This window comes from Halictus rubicundus, chromosome 4 (genome assembly GCF_050948215.1).
Source record: "Halictus rubicundus isolate RS-2024b chromosome 4, iyHalRubi1_principal, whole genome shotgun sequence".
NCBI classification, from domain to species: domain Eukaryota; kingdom Metazoa; phylum Arthropoda; class Insecta; order Hymenoptera; family Halictidae; genus Halictus; species Halictus rubicundus.
In genome coordinates, this window is record NC_135152.1 from 18,651,634 (window position 1) to 18,675,497 (window position 23,864).

The window sequence follows — 23,864 nt, forward strand, 5'->3', positions numbered from 1 at the left end:
TGGAATCATCAATGTCCGTTCATTAAATACGTTCACCAAAACATGTTTGAAAAAATTCGTGTAACATAAAAACTTCAATAGGGTTATGCAACAAAATTAGGCTGATGTATTTTCATAAAGAAATTCCAATTAATTATACTTGCATTCCTATATCCGTCAAGGCACGTTATAGGTAATAGACCCTGGATATTTATGCAAAATAAAAACTTCACGAATAGATTTCAAGATACTTGTGCCAAATAGAAATTTCTTTAGATTTAGATTTTAATTAGACGTGAACGATCTATCTATGTATGCCCTCACAAATTTTTAATCACCCCCACGTTTTCGAAACGACCCGTTTCTATCGCAAACACGCTCAATCCACAATCTAATAACAATCAAGAAATTTCCAACGTGTCAAAATGTTGTCGTGCTTCATAAATGGCCTAAGTTCCGTTCGACCATACGTTGAAAAGTTGTCGGACAGCATTCGTCCGCTGCCACGTCCGAGTGGACACAGCCGCCGCGCCAGGTCGGATCGGGACTTGATTTAAATCGCGCGGCCTACGCCAATATTTCACATCAAACAATTAAACGTTCGCGGAAAGAAAGCTGATCAAAGGCGGGCCGATATGGCGAGCGTCGTAACGTTTTCAATTACGGTGCATTAAATCTCGCCGCGTCATAGATTACACGGCAATTTTCATCCGTCACGATCCGCGGCCGAGGCGGCCACTGTGAAAAACTGCGATCGTAGACCGAAGACGGTATCGCTGCTAATCTCGCGGCAGCGCCTTTGAAGACGCCAACATGTCGTGTAAGGGCGATGTCAAGTAATTGCGTCTCTGTTGCGCGGCGCAGGGCGTTAATTTGACGCCACCGACTGGAACGACGCGCTCAATTTCCCGAAGTCAACGTCGCCGCCCGTTTCCGAGGCCTCGTATTCGTATTACAGTGCCCCGATAAGCCGCACCCCTTTGCACACCCTTCGAGGACGTTCCAAATTAACCCTTTGGTCGGAAGCACGCGTGCTGATAAACGCTCGCGATTTTTCAGTTTCGCGACGCGACGCGCCGCGCCGCGCCGCGCCGGCTACGCTGACTGATCGCGAGCGCTGTTCTTGTCACGCGCGAGCTTATGCTTTTCTTTTTTCAGCACGACCAGAAAATGACGGGAACACGAGATCTTGAGACGTCGAGAGGCCTCCGATGACGCGGTTCGTTTATTTAGGTTTGCTTCTGGTAGTGTAAACAAGCAAAATTGGGCGGTTTGACTGTTGTGAAATTACCGAAAGTTACTATAGCACGGATCTGTATGCAATTTAGCGTTTCTATGTTTAACCCCTTAACTTGTACGCTCGAGTTAATTCGAGCGGCGTTGTATTTTATGCTGCTATAATTTTTCACACTCGAATATAATCGAGAATTGAAAATAACAATGTGAAAGCGAAGAAAAAATAATCGTTTTATTGATATTTATCATTTACATGGGATTGTAAGCTATAACACTTATCTATTCAAGAATAAAATATAGCCTTTTTCCATGGAACAAAAGCGCAGTATATCAAAAATTGATTTTTTTTGGCCGGTTTTTAAAAAAAAAAACTGTGCGTTAAGGGGTTAATTTCACGGAAGGCGAAATAAGTAAAATATTTCTTGTCTCACCCATTTCTATTAACCCCTTGCACTACTATTTATTTTGTGATCACAATGATTAGAAATTCTTCGTCGTTCAGAATTTCATAGAAAAAACGAAAGATAGTTTATATTTATTGTATGCCTATGTTTTCTCCAAAGGATATACATCAACTACAACAAAATAGAATTTTATCCCGGTTTGAAGGAAATTAATAACATATACAGTGTGTCCCGCGAGCTCCGTCCACTTGAATATCTTAATTATTTCAAACAATACGAGAAAATGTTAGGTACAGAAGTTGTACGGTTTAAGAAACTACATAATATGGTATAAATGATGTTCCTGCAAGTGGAGGCGTAGAGAAGATATATAACCTTTGTTTTCTTAAATGGAATGTCCAATTTTTTCTGCTCGATTTCGATAGATGGCGTAACACGGCTCGGGTACATCTCTTGGACGATACACGACGAGACCTTTGCTGTTGACATATATAGAGAATTCGCTGTACTCCCTGAAAACTCGAGTGAAGCTTAGGCCAAGCAGGAAGCTGGGGGCGCTTCTCGGTAGATACTTAAGGGGGCCGGCAGGCATTTGGCCTTGACTGTCACGCTTTGTTATGCTATGCCTTTTTTTCTAGACATTTTACGTCTTAAATAAGTAAGTAATCAATTAAAAATGCATACCACCGTGTTTGTACATGTCTTTGCTATGTCTGTATAGAGCCCTTTTTTCGATACGAACACTAAATCTCGCGAAATTAAGAGAATCTCTCAGCGGCAGCCATCTTGTGACGTCATACTTGCTTCAGAATTCGAATTTTCTGCTGAATATTGTTAATTACTCCGCGATGAGGTAGAAATTCGAAATTTGGGCTCTATACAGACATAAATTGGACTTTTAGCAAACACAAGTGACCACTTTTAAACTGCTCATTGCAATATTGAAGCGATAGTTTGAAAAGGTTTTGACCCATGCATAAGCATATGGATTTCAAACCCTGCCGGCCCCCTTAACACTTAGCGCAGTAATTGTCCTCGAAGCGTCGGCCCGTGCACATTCATCTCGACCAGTTTGCAGCACACGTCCCCGCGGAACGCAAAGCGGTTAAATTCAGATGCTTCAGGTGTCGAGCAGAAGAAAGCACGACGATCGTCCGTGTTGCTGCGCCGATGCGTTCTTATCGTGCACTCCGGGGGCAAAACGTTTTATCGTCGGCCCGTATCGTTCGCCTCGATCCTGTCGTTTTAAGTCACGCCAACCGCTCCCGGTGCAGGCTCCGTATACCCATACGAGTACCGAGATGTACCAGACGCAATTTCTCCCGTCGCGTCGCGTCGCCTCTTGTCGCAAGAACTCATTCCCTCGAGAGAGAGAGAGAGAGAGAGAGAGAGAGAGAGAGAGAGAGAGGGAGAGAGGGAGAGTAACGCTGCCACCAATTTCCAAGCGAAATCACGATTTACAGCGACACGAAACGCGGCCGGGTCCGCTTAATCGCCCCCCCCGACGTTCTTTTCGCTTTCGGACGGATATTCTCGGGGCCAATCATCCTCGCCGTCTCTTTGTCCTATGTCGCGGGACCCACCGTCGCGGACTTCTTTCAACTCATTAGCCGGTGAAATATGTTATCGGCAGGCAACGGGGAAGACTAATAACGTCTTTAGCCTGACTACACGGCTACTCGGATAATTGATAACTCGGAGCAGAGTAGCTGTGATTAAGGGGTACGCGTATCGTCGATCTAGGTGCTCGGTACTTCTTTGATCCGCCGTGGAAACTGCATTTACCGTCCAGTTCCTGCTCGATAAGCGGCCTATGGTCACGTCGAAGGTGGGTTCTCTCTCGAACCCTGTTTCACTCCTATCTGATTCTTATTTTATGCATTGGTGTCTTAATGCATCGGCTTTATCGGTGAAATACTGGGCTCGCTTCGTTCCGAGCGTTTTGTGACTCTATCGTCCGTGCGGATAGCTCTTCTTTGATGTATGAAATATTTTTTCGTACAGTTTGTTATCCGTTTTGGAACGTGACTAAATCCTTCGATCTTGATGTCAATGCCTCGGTACGCAGGCACCTTTCGCCAATTTGTTGTTAAGATCTTTTAAATGGAAATTAGTACTATATAGTTCCACTTTCTTGGATAAGGGTTAACTTCTAAAGAATATATTAGATTTAGATAGATCTTTTATTCCGTTATATTCGTGGTGAAAAGTGGTACGTTGCAGGGATCGTACAATAATTTAAACAATAATAAACATAACTGCATACTAATTACGGTGTTACTTTGAAATACAGCCAAACGTGTATAGTGAATTTTAAAAAGCTGGATCGATAATAGTCTAACCATTTTTAATTTCATAAATTGTTTGCAATTGACAATTCTGAATGGAAATGCACCCCTAAAATTGAAGTTATTCTGAATAATTCAGTGTTTGTTGCTAAGCTGATGGAAATTACTTTGATTCTGAAAAGTAGTTGTAAAAGAAAAAACTTTTTCATTCGAAGTCTTCCTTATGTAACAAAAATTATATATGCGCTAATCTACTACTAAAACAATTAATCAAATGTCACTATCCAAGCACATATTCTAATGAAAACCGTACGAAATCCAAATAAATCTGATATTTTGATCAGGCTACTTGCATGAGTCAATCTTAGTGCTCGGTCGGTTTTCAAGCGATTGAATTTTGAGCCACTAAAAATGAAATAACGACTCCCTCTATTCCCCATGAAATAATTTCAACCTCGTGTTTAGAAACCACAATAACTATAAAAATGTAGAACAAACAGTTCATAGTGGGCCCACACGTTTCCTTATATCAAGGGTAGTAAAATGAAGAAGCAAACCGGCCGCGAAGCCTGACCTTGATTTTTCAGGGGTCCGCAGCCCTTCGGAAAATATTCTTTACCGCAACATTCTCTCCGAGGTAATAAGACATCGTCGCGCAATAATACGATCCTCGGCAGAACGTTTCCGTCGAGCCGCGAACACGTGCCGTAAGCGCCGGTTCAAACAATTCCCAACCCTTCTTATCGTTTCTACCTTGATCCTCGAGCGGAGAGGGTGTCTTTGTTCTAGCGGTGAACACGTTCACCCACAGAGACGTTCACTCCTTGTACGTATGTTAGCCGGCATACCGCGGCTAAAACTGTCTCCGGCAGTGTCTCTTCGTTCCGTCCCCGTCCCTCCCTCCCTGCCCCGTTCGTTCCCCCCTGGTCCCGGATCGTCGTTCGTTTCCTTCTGCTCTCCCTGAGTCAGCGTACAGCGTCTCAGCGCGTATCCAGACCCGGCGAGAGAGAGCAGAAGCTCTTAATTTACCTTTCCTACGCCGAGGAACCGTGGCCGCGACGAAACGTCCGCGGGGGGATGAAGAGGACACGCGAGCAAGAGAGGCGAGGAGGGGCCGGGGGAACGCGCACGGCACATAACAATTAGGTCGTGTTGTCTTGAATTCTAAGCAGGCTAGTGAACTGATCCTGAGCACTGCCGCGAGATAAATGCGGCCTTAAACGATACCGATATAGACGGGCTGCTACGCCGATCGCTTGCCAAACTCGCTCGTGCTTGACAACCCCCAACCCCCCAACCCCCCAACCCCCCAACCCCCCCGACCCTTCTTCTGGCCTTTCTCGTTAGCGGGCTCTTTCTTTCGGGAACGACGTCCGCCAAGCCGCGGACCCCTCTGCTCGATGATTCGCTCAGCCGTCGACTATACCGCTTCCATCCGATTCCTTTTCTGGCGGTTATGAATGTTTCTTCTTGTACCTTCGCTATGCCGTCGAATGTCACCCTTTTTTCTCTTTTTTTTTTTTTTTTCTATACGAGCCGTATGATTTTAGTAGCTCGACTTCGATCGCGCATTCCAACGACGAAGTTTATTGTACGCGCCATTTCCATGTGCAGAATCGCGGCACGGGTTGCGATTTGTGTTTCATTAGGCTTGAATAATTCGCTCGTTCGAGTTTCATTATAGGAATATTGCTGTACAGCGCTTTTGCTACGTAACACTTTGTACAATGCTTATCTAGTCAACGATAAATATCCTTTGTTCGTTCTTTAGTTTTTTTATTTATTAACAAGTATGTTCCACTTATTCCTAAACGCTTCAAACTCGAACAATATTCAAATTGGGGTCCATTATGTATTACATGAAAAATGTGTTAACACTTCACCAAGGTGTCGATTTTGAAAATACTTCCACTAAATGAAATACGCGTTGTGAACAATTCATAGGAGTCATTGTACAAAGAGTAGTGAATGCGTTTGATAGTTAAAGTTAACGCGCCTTGCAAGATATAAAGAAACCAGATGAACGTTAATTTGAAACTTAAAGATTGTCGGCAAAAGGACAGAATTTTATTCCGACTTAAAGGAAAAGAATAAGTTTTTCGTTTGATGTCAAGAGGCTATAGTAAACATAGCTACAGAATAATGTTGTTTTTCTTTTAGGAAATGATTGAAGGCGAAGAGAATCTAATTATTATAATCAGGAAGAAAGTCGTATTGCAATGTGTTATCCCTTCAGTGCGAGATCCATGAATCCATTTCTTGAAATTATTTTGCAAATCTTCGATGAACTCTTGTTTTACTGATAGTTTTGGGCAATAGCGTTGTGTAAGAGAAGCCCTGATTTTTTACAGGAAATATTATAATATATGTTATAATATAATTTTTGACCGGTGCACTGAAGGGTTGACGGATATGTATTCGCTGTAGAAACACACTTTTCTCCGTGTCGGTTCTGTTTCCCAGTGATTAGGTAATATTTAGGGCAATTTTTAAGCATCTCCGCCATTCCATCCTTCGTCCTGATCTCCCTTTAGCCCGATTCTTCTCCCTCTTTTTGTATTCTCGCCCTCGCACGCCCCGTCTCCCGCGTGACTTCCACTCCTTCTTCTTCGTCTCCTTCTACAGGCCGACAGCGAGGGTTTTAGGTCTCCAAGTACGACGACGGTACAATTGTTACGTGGCTTGTTAGCGTTGTCGCGGGCTAATGGTGCACTTTATTATCGGTCTCCGCTTGCTCCGCGTTGCATCCCCGGTGGATGCGCTTAAATCACCGTCCTTTGATGCATTAGTCCCGGCATCGAGCTCATGGCTGTCCAATCTTCGACGCGTGTGCTCCGATGACGTCGTGGCACCGGGATCGTAATTGGAATGAATCGAGACTTTGATGGATTTCCGATGGAAATTGCTACTACCACTTCCATTAATCTGCACGTTTATTTTCAACCGACTGTTGAACACTGCATTAATTTTCCATTGTCGTCCCTGATATACTCTTTCGAATAGAGACGAAATTCTGGTTCGTATTTTTATAATGTTGAGATCACACATTTTGCATGATTCAGTTTAATCATGCTCCGCAAACGCTCCAAGGCGGTGCGTTCCCAATATTAATTTATAATTGTATAATTAAAGCCCTGCACACAAAGCCTTGTTTAAATCAATATTTCGATATATAATTCATAGTATTACCATGCGAATTTTAATGCAAAATAAAAATTGTCAAAGTCATCTGTAAGAAACCGAAATTCAAATATATTTTCTCTTTCGATCAGCTCAGAAAGTCGAAGATAATATAACATATAATAATATAAAATCCGCAGTTTGGTCATATAAATCTTACAAATTACAACATCCAGAATCAATAGAATTTTGAGATTTTTTAATGTAATTTAGAGCAAATACAGTGATATCTCTATATATGTCGCCAAGGCCTGGATGATACATGTCGCGGAATTATCCCCACTACCGCGGGGACACCGAGGAGCGTGAACATAACACAGCTCGGGTATGTCTGCTGGACGTATGATGGAGATTATTTTCGAGAGTGGAATGCGTTTTGTCGTTTTGTAAACAATCGATGAATTTGCAACGAGACTGCAAATTAATTTCCACAACTGTTGGCTATACTCTTTCCGAAATTTGTCATAGCTAATTCAGCTTCTAAAAATGAAGTGCACGAGTCGCTGGAGTAACTTACCCTTCAGTTTGTCGTGCGCTAGTGCCCTTTGAAAGTGTTCCTCCACTTCGGACGCAGCATCCCTTCGGTAGTGAGTGTAGACCACACAATTTGGATGTAGGTATTGCGCTCTGCTCTCGCCGTCATCTGAGTCCTCCGCGGCAGTGCCAGCACCTACGGCTACGAAAAAATTAACAACGAACATTTTACCAGGCTTTAACCCATTTAGGCCTGACCGACCAATTCAGTCAGAGGAATTCTTTTTATAAATATAATTAACTCCTTGCCGTATACGAGTCAAACTTGTCATAAAGATTTCAAACAAAAATCCACTAAACATGAATGTTATGCCTTTATTTTAGGATGATATAAAATTCCATTCTTTTGTCACCAATGTTCAAGCATTAAGGCGAATGCAGGCATACAATACATATAAATTTTCTTTCCTCTTCTGTGGAGTTATTGAGAATAAATAATGCTGGGAACCACCAGCCCAATATTGTATGGTAGGTTCCATTTTCAAAAGTCACATGTCAGGTTATTCTTTCATTTAATGAACTGTACTGTTTAGAGTACGGCAGGTCTAAATGGGTTAAGGCTTTCTTCAGTTCTGTATTTTTATTCGATAATCTTCAGTAAAAATAGTGATACAAATACATATTTTCAAATGAAGAACAAGGTCCGAATTATCTATTGTTCGTTTCCGGTGTCAAAAAAACCGTTTTGGAATCGTCGATTTCATGGCTGTCTAGTTAAACAAGATAATAGTTGAATAGGTTAATAGTCATTTGTTACATTCTCCGTCAAATGAGCTTTTTGTTTGTGCATTTACGGGCGCGTACTTTTAGCTAATAGTGTACGCATGTACAATTTCATAATGACGAAACCTAGAGGCGGCACGAACTTTCCCGCTTATCTGGTATTTAAATGAAAAATGATGTAGTTGTTTCTAATGATACGCGCGTGATTTGGTGAGCTGAGTTTTAGAAGTAATCTATTATTATCTCTTCAATTTCTACAGTTTTCTGAAATTGATAATTTCGTAACTTATATAGGGCTTATATGAGAATTATTTTTAAAACATGTCAGAAAAGATTCCAATGTAGATTAACCCTCGAATGACTGGATTTAGGTCCACTTGGATTAAGAGTTGCAAACGTTTCATCGAAATTCTAATTTTTCAGTAGCTATTACGAATAATTAGCGTGCTACTGTATAGAAATCGTCTGGCGCGTTTGCCTACGACCCACTGATTTTACTTACGAATGCTAGGCACGCGAACTTGACGATTTTCTCGAAAACAAAGCCTATATTTTTCACTTATTTTTTTTTAATGTAGAATCACCCCCTTCGCGGTTGTACCATCAACACTGGCACACCTTGTACGTTAGACGTATCATTTTATACTATTTTTGTACACTTATTGTACTATTTGTTCAGGAATAAACATTTGTACAAATTAAAAGCTACAATTCTCAGTGTTTGTACTACAATTTCACAGGTGGCCATAAATGGAAAGACGGCTAGCCAAAAATGGTACTTCTGGCGCCACAAATCGGACAAAAAGGATCTTGTGCGATAATGCAATAATTCTTTTAATTATTGTATTTCAAACGTTGTCTACCTTATAATGTTTTGATTGTCTATTTGGGACTACACTGATACATGTTCTTCGCCGAAAATGGCCACGTACAATTCAAAGCAGTGGACGTATTAGAAAGAGATGAACGACATCTGTGCATTAGTTTGAACTTAATAAGATCATTAAAAGAAGAACGATAATTTTATTTGGCTACTGTGTCATAATCGATGCAGATAACTTTGCGCAGACAGCCTGGTTACGTGTCAGTGGATGATACGGGGACCGTTAAAGTGGCCCTGAAAATGGTACGTCTGTCCTATAATTAGTTTAAAAATCGTAGTTTCAACTCACCGTCCGTCGACCTGTCATCGTCCAACGGTCTGGTAGGATGAGTAGTGGTTGCGCCAGCGGGTGGCCGTGTTTGCGGGGTTGGTCTCGGCGACGCTGGACTCGGTGCCGAACCGACGGAACCGGCACTACTAGGCTGTCCTTGCGGGACACTACCACTAGCACCGCAAATTTCAAGACCCGCCGCCTCTAGTGATCTTTGGTGCACGTTCAACTGCAACAACAATATTACATTCCTTAATCTGCGAACCAATTTCGGAAAGCAGGAGGTCGCTCGAATCGACTTTTTCGTGTCTGTACGCGTAGCCATTACAGGCAACTACAGTCGCGTTGGAAAAGTTAACGATTGTACCAGTACAATGAATTCTCGATATATGTCAACAACACGGGTCTTGCCAGCGACATACAATCGTCCAGGGGACGTATTCGAGCACTCTTCGGCGTTCGAAGCCTCTCGAGCTTCGTGGCCCCTCACGGGGTATACCTTGTGGTAGTGGGGATAATTCCGCGACGTTTATCATCCAGGCCTTGGCAGCATATATAGAGAAATCACTGTACACAAGATAGTACCAGTCAGAGATGAATGTAATCAGTTACATTTTTCGTTATTAAGAAAATTCGTTATTGAAACTAAACCTACCAAGCACAGAACATGTAAAAGTGAAGCGTCTCATGGAAGGGAGAAGATTGAATTTACTTAATAATATGCGCTTAACACCAGGCTCACGGAGCAATAAAAGTGACTATTTTGCATTACTTTATAAAAGTAACAAGGACGTGTTACCCACATTTTTAGAAATATTCTTAAAATAATATATACCCAAAGAAATAATTTTGCTAAATAATTTCTTGTGTATGCATCCTTGGAATCTTGATAATTTGAAATTAAAAATATTAAAACCCGATCGGTCATTTCGACAGGTCCCGCAAACCTAGTGTTAAATAAAGAAGTCAGTTCAGCAATTTCCTATGAAAACGTTTTTATAATTTCAATACATGTGATATAGTTATTTTACAGAAATTTTAGAAATTTATTTTACTTTTTATTTTAATAGTTATTCTACAAATATTTTATTTTATAGAAATAGAATATTTTTTAATTGAGCATAAAATCATATAGTGTTACTTTCAATTAAGTTGGAAAAGTCGAAGCATATTCGTTTAATAATAGTAAGAAATTCGTTTAATAATGGTTAAAAACATTAGTTCATAAGTAATCAGCGTTAGAGGTAATTCTTAAGTAATCGCGTATGCAATTACAGTTTCTATATACATATTCTTCAAATATTCTTACTGAACAAGTTTCCTTATACAAATGCAAGCGAGCGTTAAATTAAAGAAATACCTGGCCTCTTTATAATAAACAGATTGTCGCGCAAGCTTGCCGTGTCGCGTGGATGCACCATTGCGTAGGCAAGAATATTTTTATTCGCTATGGGACTACGATGTTGCAAAAAAAAAAAACAGAAAAAAATATCGACTTTTTAAATTTCTGTAGTTTAAACGACGACGCGTCGTATTCCGTGGTTGATTTAATGCAAGTGTTAGAGTTGCTTCTTGATAGTCGAGCGTCTTGTAAGGAACGAACGTTTGATAAGCTTTATTAATGTTTCACTGTTTATGTACGCACGATGATTAAGATAGACACGGTTCGAGTGAAACGTGAACCGTTGCTTTCGCGGGTCTTGATAAATTTCGCAATGTCCTTTCACTTAGTAATTTTCACACGCTTCTCCTGTTGGATACGTGCGATCGCTGTTAAACCTGGTGATATTTGTAATTATCAGAGTTCGTGCAAACCATCATTTATTTACTTATTCATGTCATGGGCAGAGTCGCGAGGCATCATGTACTGCAGACAGTTCTCTCTTAACTTGACATTCGTATTCATATTGTTCGCTAATCATGAAAACAAGAATGTTTGTCGAAATGTAGTATTACCAGAATATCGAAGAAGTTTCAAAACATATTGATTTCCTTAACCACAAAAATTCTGCAAGACGGCTGGACATCTTCCGCCATGATTGGCGTATACTCGATGGTACTGTTACGAAGATTTATCACGACAGTGCAACAAATTATAACACAGCTGATCCTCCTTTAACACGGCCAATCCGTTCGCTGTTGAATCAAAGAAGTTTTAAAACATTTTGAATTCTTCAATTACAAGAATTGTCACTCTATTCCGACAACCTAGTTAATTTTAATCCTATGAATATTAATGTTCCTTCGTGTGTTGATTTTCTACAACGTCTGATGAAAAATCTTTTTTAAGTTAAGAATTTCAAGCTTCGGACCTGAGTTAGTGAGTGGAGAAGAGGCTTGGGTTAGGTTCAATCGACATAGGTAATACTCGCCAAGTGCTGAATTTTTATGTATTTAGGATTGTTCTTAATACTCGATACTGATAAGTTTAATTTCTTTTTTCTTAAATACAGGTTTCAATTCACTGTGTTTAACTTGTACGTTTAACCCTTAGCACTCGAAAAATTACTGTATCATTAATCAAAATATTTTTTGCATTATTTAATTTCTTTGTATTTAATAAATTGCTAACCATTTCAGTATTGTACAAGTAAATTGCACCATTTTCGTATGTATAGCATGGAAAAATGTATATAGAAGGGAAATATTCTAGGTCCGAAGAAATGTTTCGTTTTGGAGTTAAAATGGCTTCGAGTGCAAACGGTTAAATACAGTTATTGTTATTATTAAAAAATAATATTGTAACGTTACAATAAGGACATTTGCTCTATCCGGTTGCTTAAATTTGGAGAATAGAAATGTGTGAGTTATACTACAACTATTATAGTTTGGTGACCCTCTGAAGCATTAGAAATTCATTGATGGAGGATGTTTGGAAAAAGCATTGTGATAATAATCTGCGACGGACAACGATCGTGGGCATAACCGCACAGTATCGACTGCAGTTCCTCAGCCTGCGCATCCCTTCCCCCAATCAGGCCATTCAAAACCACTCAATAAAGAGCCGGCGGCGGACGCACCAATCGATGCTTGAAATTGCAACAACCCCCGCGTGGCAACGGTATCGACGTGTCCGTCGGGGGCAACGTCAAAATATCGTAGGCCCAACAGGACCGTCGACAACGAAATGCCTGTCGATTAAACGCTTCCGATATCCGACTGTCAGCGGCGCAGATAATTCGAGGGATTTTCCATTCCCCCCTTGTCCTCCTGCGAACCCCGGGCCTCCCCCTAAATGTCATCTATCCGAGCGTCACCCCGTGAATCCGAGTGGAGCAAACGCAGCGTCTGGGTTGACGTTTAGTAGGTAAATCGTACGAGCGAGGTCCTTAGAAGAGGGGTAGGCCTCCATTGAGCACATACCGAAACCAGGCGTCGGTGTCCATTGTGCACCCTAGCCCGGGGTCGGGCAGACTGCAAATAGCGCGAGAGCTATGCTATGCGCACTGGCATCGTCACGGCTGCTCGCAACGAGAGACCAAATAGGACGTAATGCTCGCTATTCATTAGATCCGAGGGATGCAAATGCCACGCTGGGTCATGGCATTCTGCTCGAATTTTTTCGGGCCGCGTCGCTCTACGCGATACGATCGTGCCCGCGAGCAAGCCAACTATTCGGCCACGCCGGATCGAAAGATGGCACCGGCTCCCCGAGCCTCGACGCTCGATTGAGACATTCCTGTCGACGTGTCGATTTAGATTACTCGATACTCGCCGCCGCAACGCGCCGCCCCGGTCGGCGCCGATCCTGCCTCGCGTTTTCAGGATCAGAACGCAACGTCCGGTACTCTAGGCGGTGTTGGCCATTTTTCTGACGAAAACTTTTAATATCGTTTTGATTGAGCGACCAAGCTTGATTCGACCTCCGAATGCCGGGCCTTTTTTTGTAGACGCAAAGTTGACGATGCTTGGGACTGTTTAACTACTGATTTTTTCAAATATATTAGGACCTTGAATAAGTTCTCGCTGTTTCTTCAAAAATGACAGTAGCAGTAGCCCGTTCGTGGAATTTCGAATGGTAACACACATGCAATGCAGTAGTGTATCTAACCTTAAATTTCAGTGTATGGTAGTTCACTTTAGTGTAAACAAAGTAATTTTTTCTTAGTTCTGAAAATGTCTACTTTTGTGCCAAATAAAGTGTATTTGCGGGGAATTTTATTGCACTACTTTATTCGAAAGAAATCTGCAGCTGAAGCACATAGAATTCTTGTTGAGACTTATGGTGACAATGCTTTGTCGGATACGACATGCAGAGACTTGTTTCGACGCTTCAAAAATAATGATTTTGAACTTGAGGATAAAGAACGTTTTGGCGCACCGAAAAAATTTGAAGACGAAAAGTTGGAGGAATTACTCGATCAAGACCGATGTCAGACGCTAGCAGGACTTGGAAAAACATTACAAGTAGATGAGTCAACTGTTTCATAACGTTTAAAAGTTTTAGGAATGATCCAGAAGCAAGGACATTGGGTAAAAGCTTTTATTTTGTAAAAGAAACAGCGAGAACTTATTCAAGGTCCTAATATTTTTAACTTTTTAGCTACGGCGAGACTGAAATTAGTGTTCGATGCTTTTCGCTGTCCATGTCGTAACACTAAACCCTATCACGGTCAAAATGACCGGCTTTATATTTGACAATTATTGAACTATAAAAATTCAGTTATGGAAAATAGTGGAATAGATTTCCTTGTGCAAGCATTTATTATATTTCTGCAAGACACCGTTTGCGGTATTTATTCCAATTTTTTTAAGATTTTGACCAAACACAATTTTTCCAAAATTTGTATTACACTAGCTTCACAGAAAGGCGTTTGGTGCAATTATGGAAAAAGTATGCTGACCTAAAGTGTGCTTTTTTCTTGACAGCCACTCCATAAACTTTAAATTAAATTTTTTGTTACCATTTTTATAATAATAATAATAATAATGTATATAATAATAATCATTTTTATAATGTATACTTAAGATACATCTTTAAATCATTCAGAAACATAGTCCGATTATTGAGATCTGTAAGATCGACGTTGTACGTTACTGTTATTACAGACGTTACAAGTACTCTAAAAGTAATTTTCTGATATTTTCCACAACACCCTTCAAATTGTAGGAACTAAACGAAGAGACGAGACATAATAAACGAAACTGTATCGTATCTAATCATCTGACCACATGTAATCGTTCTCGGAACATTGTTCGGAGTCAGTATAGTACACACACGTCGTCCCCGAAGACTTAATCTTGATCGTCCGCGTATATCCATGCGACGCTTCCATCAGGCCTGACGAGGAAACGAGGAAAAATGAAATCTTGGCGGCTAATTTTTCGAATTCACGGTTCGCGCGACCACTTTAGCCCCTTGTAGCGTCTCTGGTCACCGGAGTGACGGACGCTGGGTCGCCAAGGACTTCGCAGAAGGCGCTCGGATGCTCGCAATCGCAGACAATTGATGTCAATTGCGATCCTCGGTGGACGGTTGTCATCATACCTCGATCAATTCTCCGAGCCTAGGCGAAACCGTTAGGAGCGTTCATCAACGCGTAAGCGTAACGAACGCCGGCCGCGGTTCGACGTTAATTAATTTCGCGTGTATAATCCCGAGTCTCGGGTTATTCGAGGAACTCGGAGGACGCGATCGGTCGACGACGGCGGCCGTACGCGATTTTACCTAGCTGGCCGGTGGCTGTCGAGACACGGTTTCGTCCTGGCGGGAGTCGAAGGTCAGCAGATTGACGAGCGATCGAAAGTAAACGGCGGCCGGTGCGCACAAGCGAAAACCAGCTAGCTAAGCTAGCTGAGATCGCGCATGGCGATCCTGTTGCATTACTCACGCGGCCTGGTGATCGCGATGATGGGCAGCCCGGAGAAATACAGCCGCGTAAATGTCGGCATTTTAATGACGATAGTCGAGATTTCCCGCGTGGCATCGAGGCCAAATGTTTCCCTCGTCTCTCGGCGCTTCCGGAGTGTCGTACCTCGGATATTTACTCGAAGGAATACCTGCTTCTGCAATGTCCCGATCCGCGCTGCCCGAAATTTAACAATGGAAAATTTCATAGCATATTGTAATTCATTAACACTAGGTTTACGGAGCACTAATATTTTGCATTACTTTGTAAAAACAACAAGATCGTGCTAACCACATTGTTAGGAATATTTTTAAAATAATATGTACCCAACGAAATAAATTTTCTAAATAATTTCTAATGTTAAGATAAATTCACGATTAGGAAGTAACAAGGACCAAAGAAAAATTTGCGATATTTTAATCATTAATTTAGGAATGCATGTTTCCATATAATGCTCCCAAAACACCCGAGCATGCTAAAAAAAAGACATAAAGTTAAAGATAAACTTTTTATTGATAGTTGAACTCTTAATGGTGAATATTAATAGCCGCACGTATCGTTGGCATTTCTGTGCTACACAGTGGTACAATTTCCTGGCGAAACCAGCTCGCCAAAAATTCCATCCGGTGTCGCAACAAGAACAACGCATCTCGCGGTTCACCTAGCGCCGAATATAAAAGAGAATAGAGGTCCTGGCATAGTACGACGCAGCCGAGAAATGGACCATGCGCGTACCCGCAGTCGATTTGCCAGGGTTAAACTTATACTTAAACTTGATGCACGCCCATCTGTCCGCTGGGTCTCTCGCTGGCATAGCGGGAACTCGCGCAACAATAATGGCCACCGCCGACGCGACGCATACGCAACTGCAATTGCGTGTATCGTCCCGTCGAATGACGAGCTGCGTGCGCGTCACGCAGGGACACGCATACATCTTCTCGGCCGATTACGATCGTTCATTAGCGAGTCTGAAAGTCTAATTCATCGTATAAACTGTCTAGTTTATGCGGAGGATAGGAGCTCCTATGCTTGTCTGGCCTCGCTAACTACCACTTAGCGAGCCACAACTTTCGCCCATTGAATATTACGCGTCCAACTTGTCCGCGTAAACCTCGATTCGCGGAAGGCAACCAGCAGTTTTTTCCGCCGAATTCTTTGCGAATAAAAAAGAAAACGGAAGACGCTGAGGAGAAGTAGAATCGTTCATGAAAGCGAATCCTGCTGGCAGATAAATCGCCTGCAGCAGTCTTCACTTGCGAAAATAAACAGTTCATGTTGGACCGTTAATTTTGATTCTTGGTGAAGAATATAATATCACAATCGTAGGATTTTATAATCCTACTATTACAATCGATGTTATTTATTTCACAATCAATACCTTCGTAACATAATATTACACGTTACATAATCTACCTTGTAACGAAATTGAATTTGCAATAGGCCATTCGATAGCTTATCCGAAGCAAATACTTTATGCTAGTTTTCAACCCTACGACTTGGGAGGTAGTCATGGGGTGACAAAGAAAATCAGGTTTTTCCGTAATTTCTCTCATCCTTTTCAATTGATAATTCTGAAAAAAATCAGGCATATTTCAGCTATTAGAATGCACATCTATGAATTTTTTCAGAATTTTTAGCTTCGAAACCGAATTTTAGAAAATAAAAATGTTTTGAAATGCCGGTTTCTTGTACAAGTTACTAGGTTGAGGTACTCAGTTTATATTTTTACAGTTTTAGCATCTCGTTATGGTTGTTAACATATGATTTTTTCAGATTTTTCAAAGTGGGGTCACATAGTTGAAAAAATCAAAAACCGTTATTTTATATCTTTTCCATGACCGTACATGTTCGTATGACTCATATAATTCATTTCTTAGATCGATAATATCGATGCTATCGATACTATACTATATATATATTAACGTAACAATTTCTTTAACACTACACTAATTAAAATTAAAATGTCGATAGAACTGCGTAAACCTGGGATCAGGAATTAAAGGTCCTAACTTCGGACGATCAGTCAGGGTGGTTCTGGGATTCACTGTGGTCCAGACTATAATTCATGTTCACTCGACTGTCCAGCAGATTTATTTGCGATAGTTCGTGAAACAATAATGGCTACCGACCGCGTATACGCGACTGCGATCGCGCGTCCTTTATCATCGCGTCGGACAAGCATGCACAACCAGCACGCGGTTTCTTGGATCATTACGATCGTGTTCGGGACAATCTCGAGGATCGATGTACCGGCGGTGCTCGGTCCAAGGCGTTAGATAGGATTCTAGGTATAATGAATTATCGGTCGGGTCCCGTATTCGTCTTCTCGATTTATCTTGTTACTAATATACGCTGGTCCAGGAAAGCGGAATTAATCCGTACGCCTTGATTTCGCTTATTTTCAAGATGGCGGCGCAGAAATGAAATGCAGATGGAAATAGAAGTTTGCAATTCCGTGGTTTCGATCGAAATCGGAATCTGTAATTTCAGAAACGTGTAATCTCATTGGCTTCGATAGTTCAATGTTTAAACGAGAGTGTACGATCCCAAAATATTGATATTTTGCGTAAACGATTGAAATAATAAGAATTACTTCGAACTAATGGACAATGGAAATATTCGTAACATTTAAATTGTAATTAACGTGAATTGGTGACTAAAGAATATTTTGGAATGGAAAAGTAACCTAGATGTATAGAATCAAATATTTTTCAACAACATTTCGTTAGAGAAACTATCAAAAGAGAACATATAATTTAAATTGTGATTTTACAAACTAATAAGTTTTCTAACATTGGATCTACGAAACACTAAAAGTGATTGATTTACATTACGTTATAAAAATAACAACAGTGCTTTTATTCAGAATTTTTGCGATTTTTTTTTTTTGCAATACATGTTCAAAGAAATAAATTCATTGAATAATTTACTATAAATACAGTTTCTTAGAACACTTCTGGTGTTAAGAATAAAGTGTATGCAAAAATATGAAATTATATACATGTGAAAATTTATACTGTGTTGGGAAATAAAAAAATTATTTATTAAAAGTAGCTTAATTACTCTGTCCATTGATTAAAACGTACTTCCACTTGAATCTACATTTGTAAACATTATTGTTCAAATGTATAGCAAAATTCAAGAAGGAGCGAGCATAACCCCGCTACTAGCCGTCACAAGTAGAAACAGTCGGCAATAGACAGACGCTTCAATTAAAGCTACATCGATATCGCGCGTCCTCCGTGGAACGTTGTCTCCAACTTTTCCGAGTACGAATCGTTGTATAATCCAGAAACATGATTTTCCTATGTTCTCATGCCGATCCCGCAACATCCGCAGCTTCGCATCGACTATGACGGCTCATCTCGCGCGTGATTAACTCCGGACGCTAATTTAACCCGCGATCGGCTCTGAATCGCTCGGAGAAGTCCTACGCGATAAACGACGGCGAACCATGTAGTCAGCAGGGTCCGCCCCTGTTTCGCATCCCCCGCAATCAGTTTGTCGTCTCCGCGGATTCTCTTCTGGTCGGCCGCCGTTGACAAGCAACCTTTTGGCGTGTATATCGAGCCGGCCGCGTACCCCGCCTAACCAATTACGTCCATACATCAGCGGTGGGTAGCAACGCACGAAAATAAGCTGACGGTGATGCATGCAGTGACTGATGGCGGCCGGCGGAGGACGTGTGGGACGTAAGGAAAGCCACTTTCTCGCGCGCGCGCGGCTCCGCAACGCGAATATACACGCGCGGCTACGCCTTCGAGATGTTATCATTATCTACTATAATAAACCGGGGCTCCGGCATTCCACGGGGTAGTAGATCACCGACGTGATCCACAAAGAGCGAGAACCGGGCGTTCGCGGAGCAAACGACGCCGAATGATGACCGCCGGCATTCGGGGAACGTGCAATTGATCATGAACTTGGGTATCGCCGTCAGCAAGAAACTTGCTCCCGGTTTCCTGCGTTTTCTGCCGCCGGACTTTGCCAGCCACCGATTACTTCGCTTTTTTTTTCTTTATTAATGGCGAATTCCGGAAATCGGTCCCGGGGGCTGCGTCGATACGAAACGGAGAACGGAAAGAGTTCATTGTGTTCGGCTACAGTGGCGGCTCGCCTGTAAGCACCGTGGAACTGCACCCCCTAGATCCACTTGATATCGTCGATAACATTCAACCCTTTGAAGCTAGTTTAACTCCAAAACGAAACGTTCCTTCCGACCTAGAATATTTCCCTTCTATACATTTTGTTTTACGTTGTACATACGAGAATGGTGCAATTTACTCGTACAGTACTGAAATGTTTAGTGATTTATTAAATACAAACAAATTTAATAATGTGAAAAATATTTGGAACAGTGATACAGCAATTTTTAGTGACTCCTTACAGGCACCATTCGAGTGCCAAGGGTTAATAGAATGAAAAGATACAAAAATAAGTTCCAGCGGCATGGTGTTTGACTGTTGTGCGCATGCGCACGTAGGAAGCTGAAATCTTCTGGAGCAGCACCCCCATTAATTTTGGCTACGAGCCGCCACTGTTGGGTGCCTACTTGAATAAGTTTCTGCCGTTTCTTTGGTAAAAAAAAAACTCCTTCGTTTGAATGGAAAAATAGAGAATATTTTATTCGAAGAAGTTCTTACCGTCAGAAGAATTGATTGGGCTAAATGGTAATCTGATTCCTCCACTGGTTTTGCCAAAAATCACTTTGTCATATCTTTTTGCCATACTCTGGACGTTATTCTTCCGATGCTCGACTTCAATTGACTAATTGTTCTCAATAGCGGTGAGCAAGTTCAATGGTTTCTTTTATTATATAAAAGACCCAGACAAGGAACAAGTTCGATTTATCAACTAGGAAAGCATAGTAGTAAGCATTGTGTTTTCTTGTATTTCGACAATGTGCACATATTACAAATAACCAATTCTCCAATTCTTTCTTTCACAATCACTGAAATTATGAAACAGTTTTCACGAAAAATTTTCGAATGAACTTTATTGTATTTATAAAAATACGTAAAAAAACATGTATTACAAATATCAAACATATATAAGAAACATGTATTGGAAATGCATGTATGAAACATGTATAAAAATACATATATTATGAAAAAGCTTGAAATCTAAGACGTCACGTCTGCCCACAGAATCCCAAAAAACTGCCGGCACAGCGCACTTAAACGTTTCTTCCGGTTGCCGTTTACAACCCACGCTTACTCCGCGTCGCATCGGCTTACACCGGTACAATTAAGCGAGACAGTAATTTGCACCGGTGTCCGCGGAAGGGATGAAACGGTCTTCGGGAGAAAACGAAAGCGTATCGACGTACATATTAAAAGCCGGTAACCCGCTCGGTAAATCTTCCATAGATTACCACGGCGAAGCATCTAGCGTTCGCCGGACGACAATGTGGTAATTAATCGAAGCAAGCCTGTCCACGACGGGGCCGCTCTTCCTCCTTTGCTTTTTCTCTTTCGCTCGAGGCGCGTTGGCTTCCTTCGAAACGGTCCGCGCGTCCTCGACATCTCGCAGCCAACGAGGAGCTCTAGCCAAGAGCTGCTCGCGGTCTTTCAAAGCATTCCAAAGCGCGAGCGCCTGTTCCTCCCGTTCCCCTATGCTCCCCTCCTTTTATCCCCCTCCCTTCTCCCCCGACTGCTAGTACTCCCCCTCCTCCTCGCCACCCCTCGTTCGCGTCCACCACCAGAGTCGAGTCACTTCGCGTACCTAAGACCCGCGTCTTTATTTGTTTCCCCTTTTGTCTTATAGATCTCTGAATCTTTGTATCGCGCCCGCCTCGAACCCCCTCTTCGCCCCCCTACCGTGCTCAACCATCCTTCCCCTCTCCTCCCATCTCTGGTAAAATACTCAATACCTCGATGATCCGCGACATTGATTTGAATTTATGTGCCAAACAAATCGGACCGGGCTTCGCTCGTAGACTTCCAGCATTCGACGTGATCGGTCATCGATGTTCTTGCTCGGTGGCTGCCGGTGATCTCTGCGCCGAAAGCGGTCGGACCCCTTTGCGGCGTGTTTTTACACGCGACCGGAGGATTAATCGTGTCGACGATTTGGATCGTTTAGCCGGGGAATCTGGCAAGAGTTGGCGAAAGCGATCGTTACCGCTCGGAGTTTCGGCTCGGTTCTTTTGAATGGAGTAATAACCGTTTTCGGCGAGATCGATCTATTAGAGCTCGATCTGGGCTTGGTCGAGTGGTTGTTGAATAATATTATTGTTTCCAGTTGGATCTACATAGGGTGCTGATAAGCTCCCTCCGTTGCACACCAGGCACTTCACGAAGAATGCACGGGACCCGCGTTGACTAACGTTGAGACGAAATTGATTTACAAGGAAAATTTGATATCTCGATTAAAATCTGAACTAGAACCTTAAAGATCACTACCGATCCTTGAAGATTACTAGGTTTACGGGACCAATCAAAACAACGGGTTCTAATGTTTTTAATTCACAATTATTATATAAGAGCCAACACTTCGTAGATTCGCGATAAGGTAGAGTGACCATGTTACCGACAAAACTTTTCGTCCTTATGTGAGAATATTTTTCGCTGGGAAGGTTCAACCTTTTTATCTTCCAAGAATCATCTGTATGTCATTGGATGAGTTTTCTGGATAATATCGAGAGTAGCGCGCGCTAGAAAATATCTCCAGCTACAAATTGAGCTATATTTTGTCTTGATTCCCTGCGAAATAAAGCCAAAAGCTTGAAACACGTTTCTGGCGTCAGAATTCATAATTTTCGATAATACTGTATTAATTCACTGTATTAACTATAGGAGTAATTCACTTAGTTATATCTCAGCAGTTACACGAGAAACATTTACGAAAGTGCATCCGGTAATAAATCCTACAGCTAATCCCTTCCCGTGTAAAACATAAACAAATCTGTTGAACATGAATGTTAATTCTTTCTGTCAGATCGAAATAAAATTCCATTCCTCTGTGGTCAATATTCAAGGATTCGAGTAAACATAGACCAAATTTTCTGTTCATTTTAGGAATTACAAACAAAGCTGATTATTGTGAAGGTGGAGAAAATTTTAAGGCAAGTGGTTAATTAATTGTTGTTGAAATCAAAACGAATGAAGGCACTGTAAGCACTGCGAGCAGCCTGCATATTATAATGTTTCACGTATTAAATTATCTAGTCAGAAATTACTCACAAGAAGAATCCCATAGTTGCAGGTATACACGCAGCTAGGTACAATAAGGACTAACGCGGAATTCTAACGTAATCGATCCGGAATCGAGGCAGAGATTGAACCACAGAATCCGGACTCGCTCATACGGCAGGCTTGATCGCCGGGCTCCTTACTTTCTCGTGTTCCCAAAGTGGCTGGTATCGAAGGGGGCGGGGGCCGATCTCGTTGTAATTTGTCGGTCGGACGAGGGATCGCTCCATCGTCCACCTGGCTGGTTTGCTAATGAACTAAACTTAACTAAAGGGAGCTCGTTCACCAGCGCCTTATCAATAGTCGTAATCCAGCGCCGCGGTCGAGATCTGCGGGCTGGGAGTAGAGAGAGAGTCGGACTCCTCTCATCTTCGTGGAAGATAGGAGAATCGTGTCGACGAATGGCCGTGTCCGGCAAACAAATTGCGAGATACCCCATGGTAGCTTGTTACTGGCTCCGCCTCCCCCTTCATCGCCTGTTCGTCGTGCTTCTTTTTCGTAGTCGATGCTCCTTTTCATCCCTTTTTCGGTCGTCGACCATTCTTTTTCGTATCGCCACTTGTTTCCGTTCCCCCTCCCCATCTCGCTATTCGCCTTTGTCGAACAGATCGACGCGGGCTCCTCAACCGCTCGGTTTCGGAATTGATGTGGGAATCGACCGGCCGAACCGTCCGGTCATTCGTTTCGTTCCGGATCGATGGGTGTTGTCTGGTTTTACATGGTTTTCGGGAGCCGCCACGGTGTTGTCGCTGCGATCGACAAATTTCACCAAGTTTGACAGCTATTCCCAGGTGATCGAGCCACGCTTGACGCGTTAGCCGAACGATACGCTCCACCGGAACGTTATCCCAACATCTTGCGGAAATAAAGACCCCAGGCTGCTTTCCAAACGTGACCATTCACGAATTATCGTAATTTCTCGTGATTTGTTTTTGGGTCATATATTGTAGCTGTACTATCCAACTATTTGCACAAACCGGTGTGCTCACATTGAAATGAATTGAACTGACATGACACTGTAGCTACACTCTAGCTGTACAACTCTGGGCAGGCAACATTACCTGTCACATCAAAAACAAATTGTATATTTTTTACTTATTCTGTACTTTTTCTTGTAGACAATTACAAAGCACGTCGATCAGTCCATTCTGTTTCAAAAAACATAGTTGACCTTCAAATGTCCTCTACGCTTCCGTGCCTCCTAAAACCATCCAAAATTCGTTTGAACTATTTTTCCAACTGATTAACAGTTTCGAAAATATTTCAGCTTCAGTCTAAGATGTTTCCTGTATACGCTTACGACGTTTGAGAACACAAATAACAT

At 41.9% G+C, this 23,864-nt stretch overlaps 1 protein-coding gene across 2 annotated transcripts in view; it reads right to left on the bottom strand.

Annotated features, from left to right (window-relative positions):
- Positions 1-23,864, bottom strand: part of Vg (transcription factor vestigial) — a 146,901-nt gene that overhangs the window by 29,562 nt on the left and 93,475 nt on the right. Inside the window, exons 2-3 of one of the 2 annotated variants that reach the window (XM_076787207.1) lie at positions 9,517-9,727; positions 7,605-7,757 (exon numbers count right to left, since the gene is read on the bottom strand). In XM_076787207.1, coding sequence (XP_076643322.1) covers positions 7,605-7,757; positions 9,517-9,727 — 364 coding nt within the window. Of the gene's footprint in view, positions 1-7,604; positions 7,764-9,516; positions 9,728-23,864 lie in introns of both variants that reach the window. The other variant, XM_076787206.1, reaches the window with a different exon arrangement.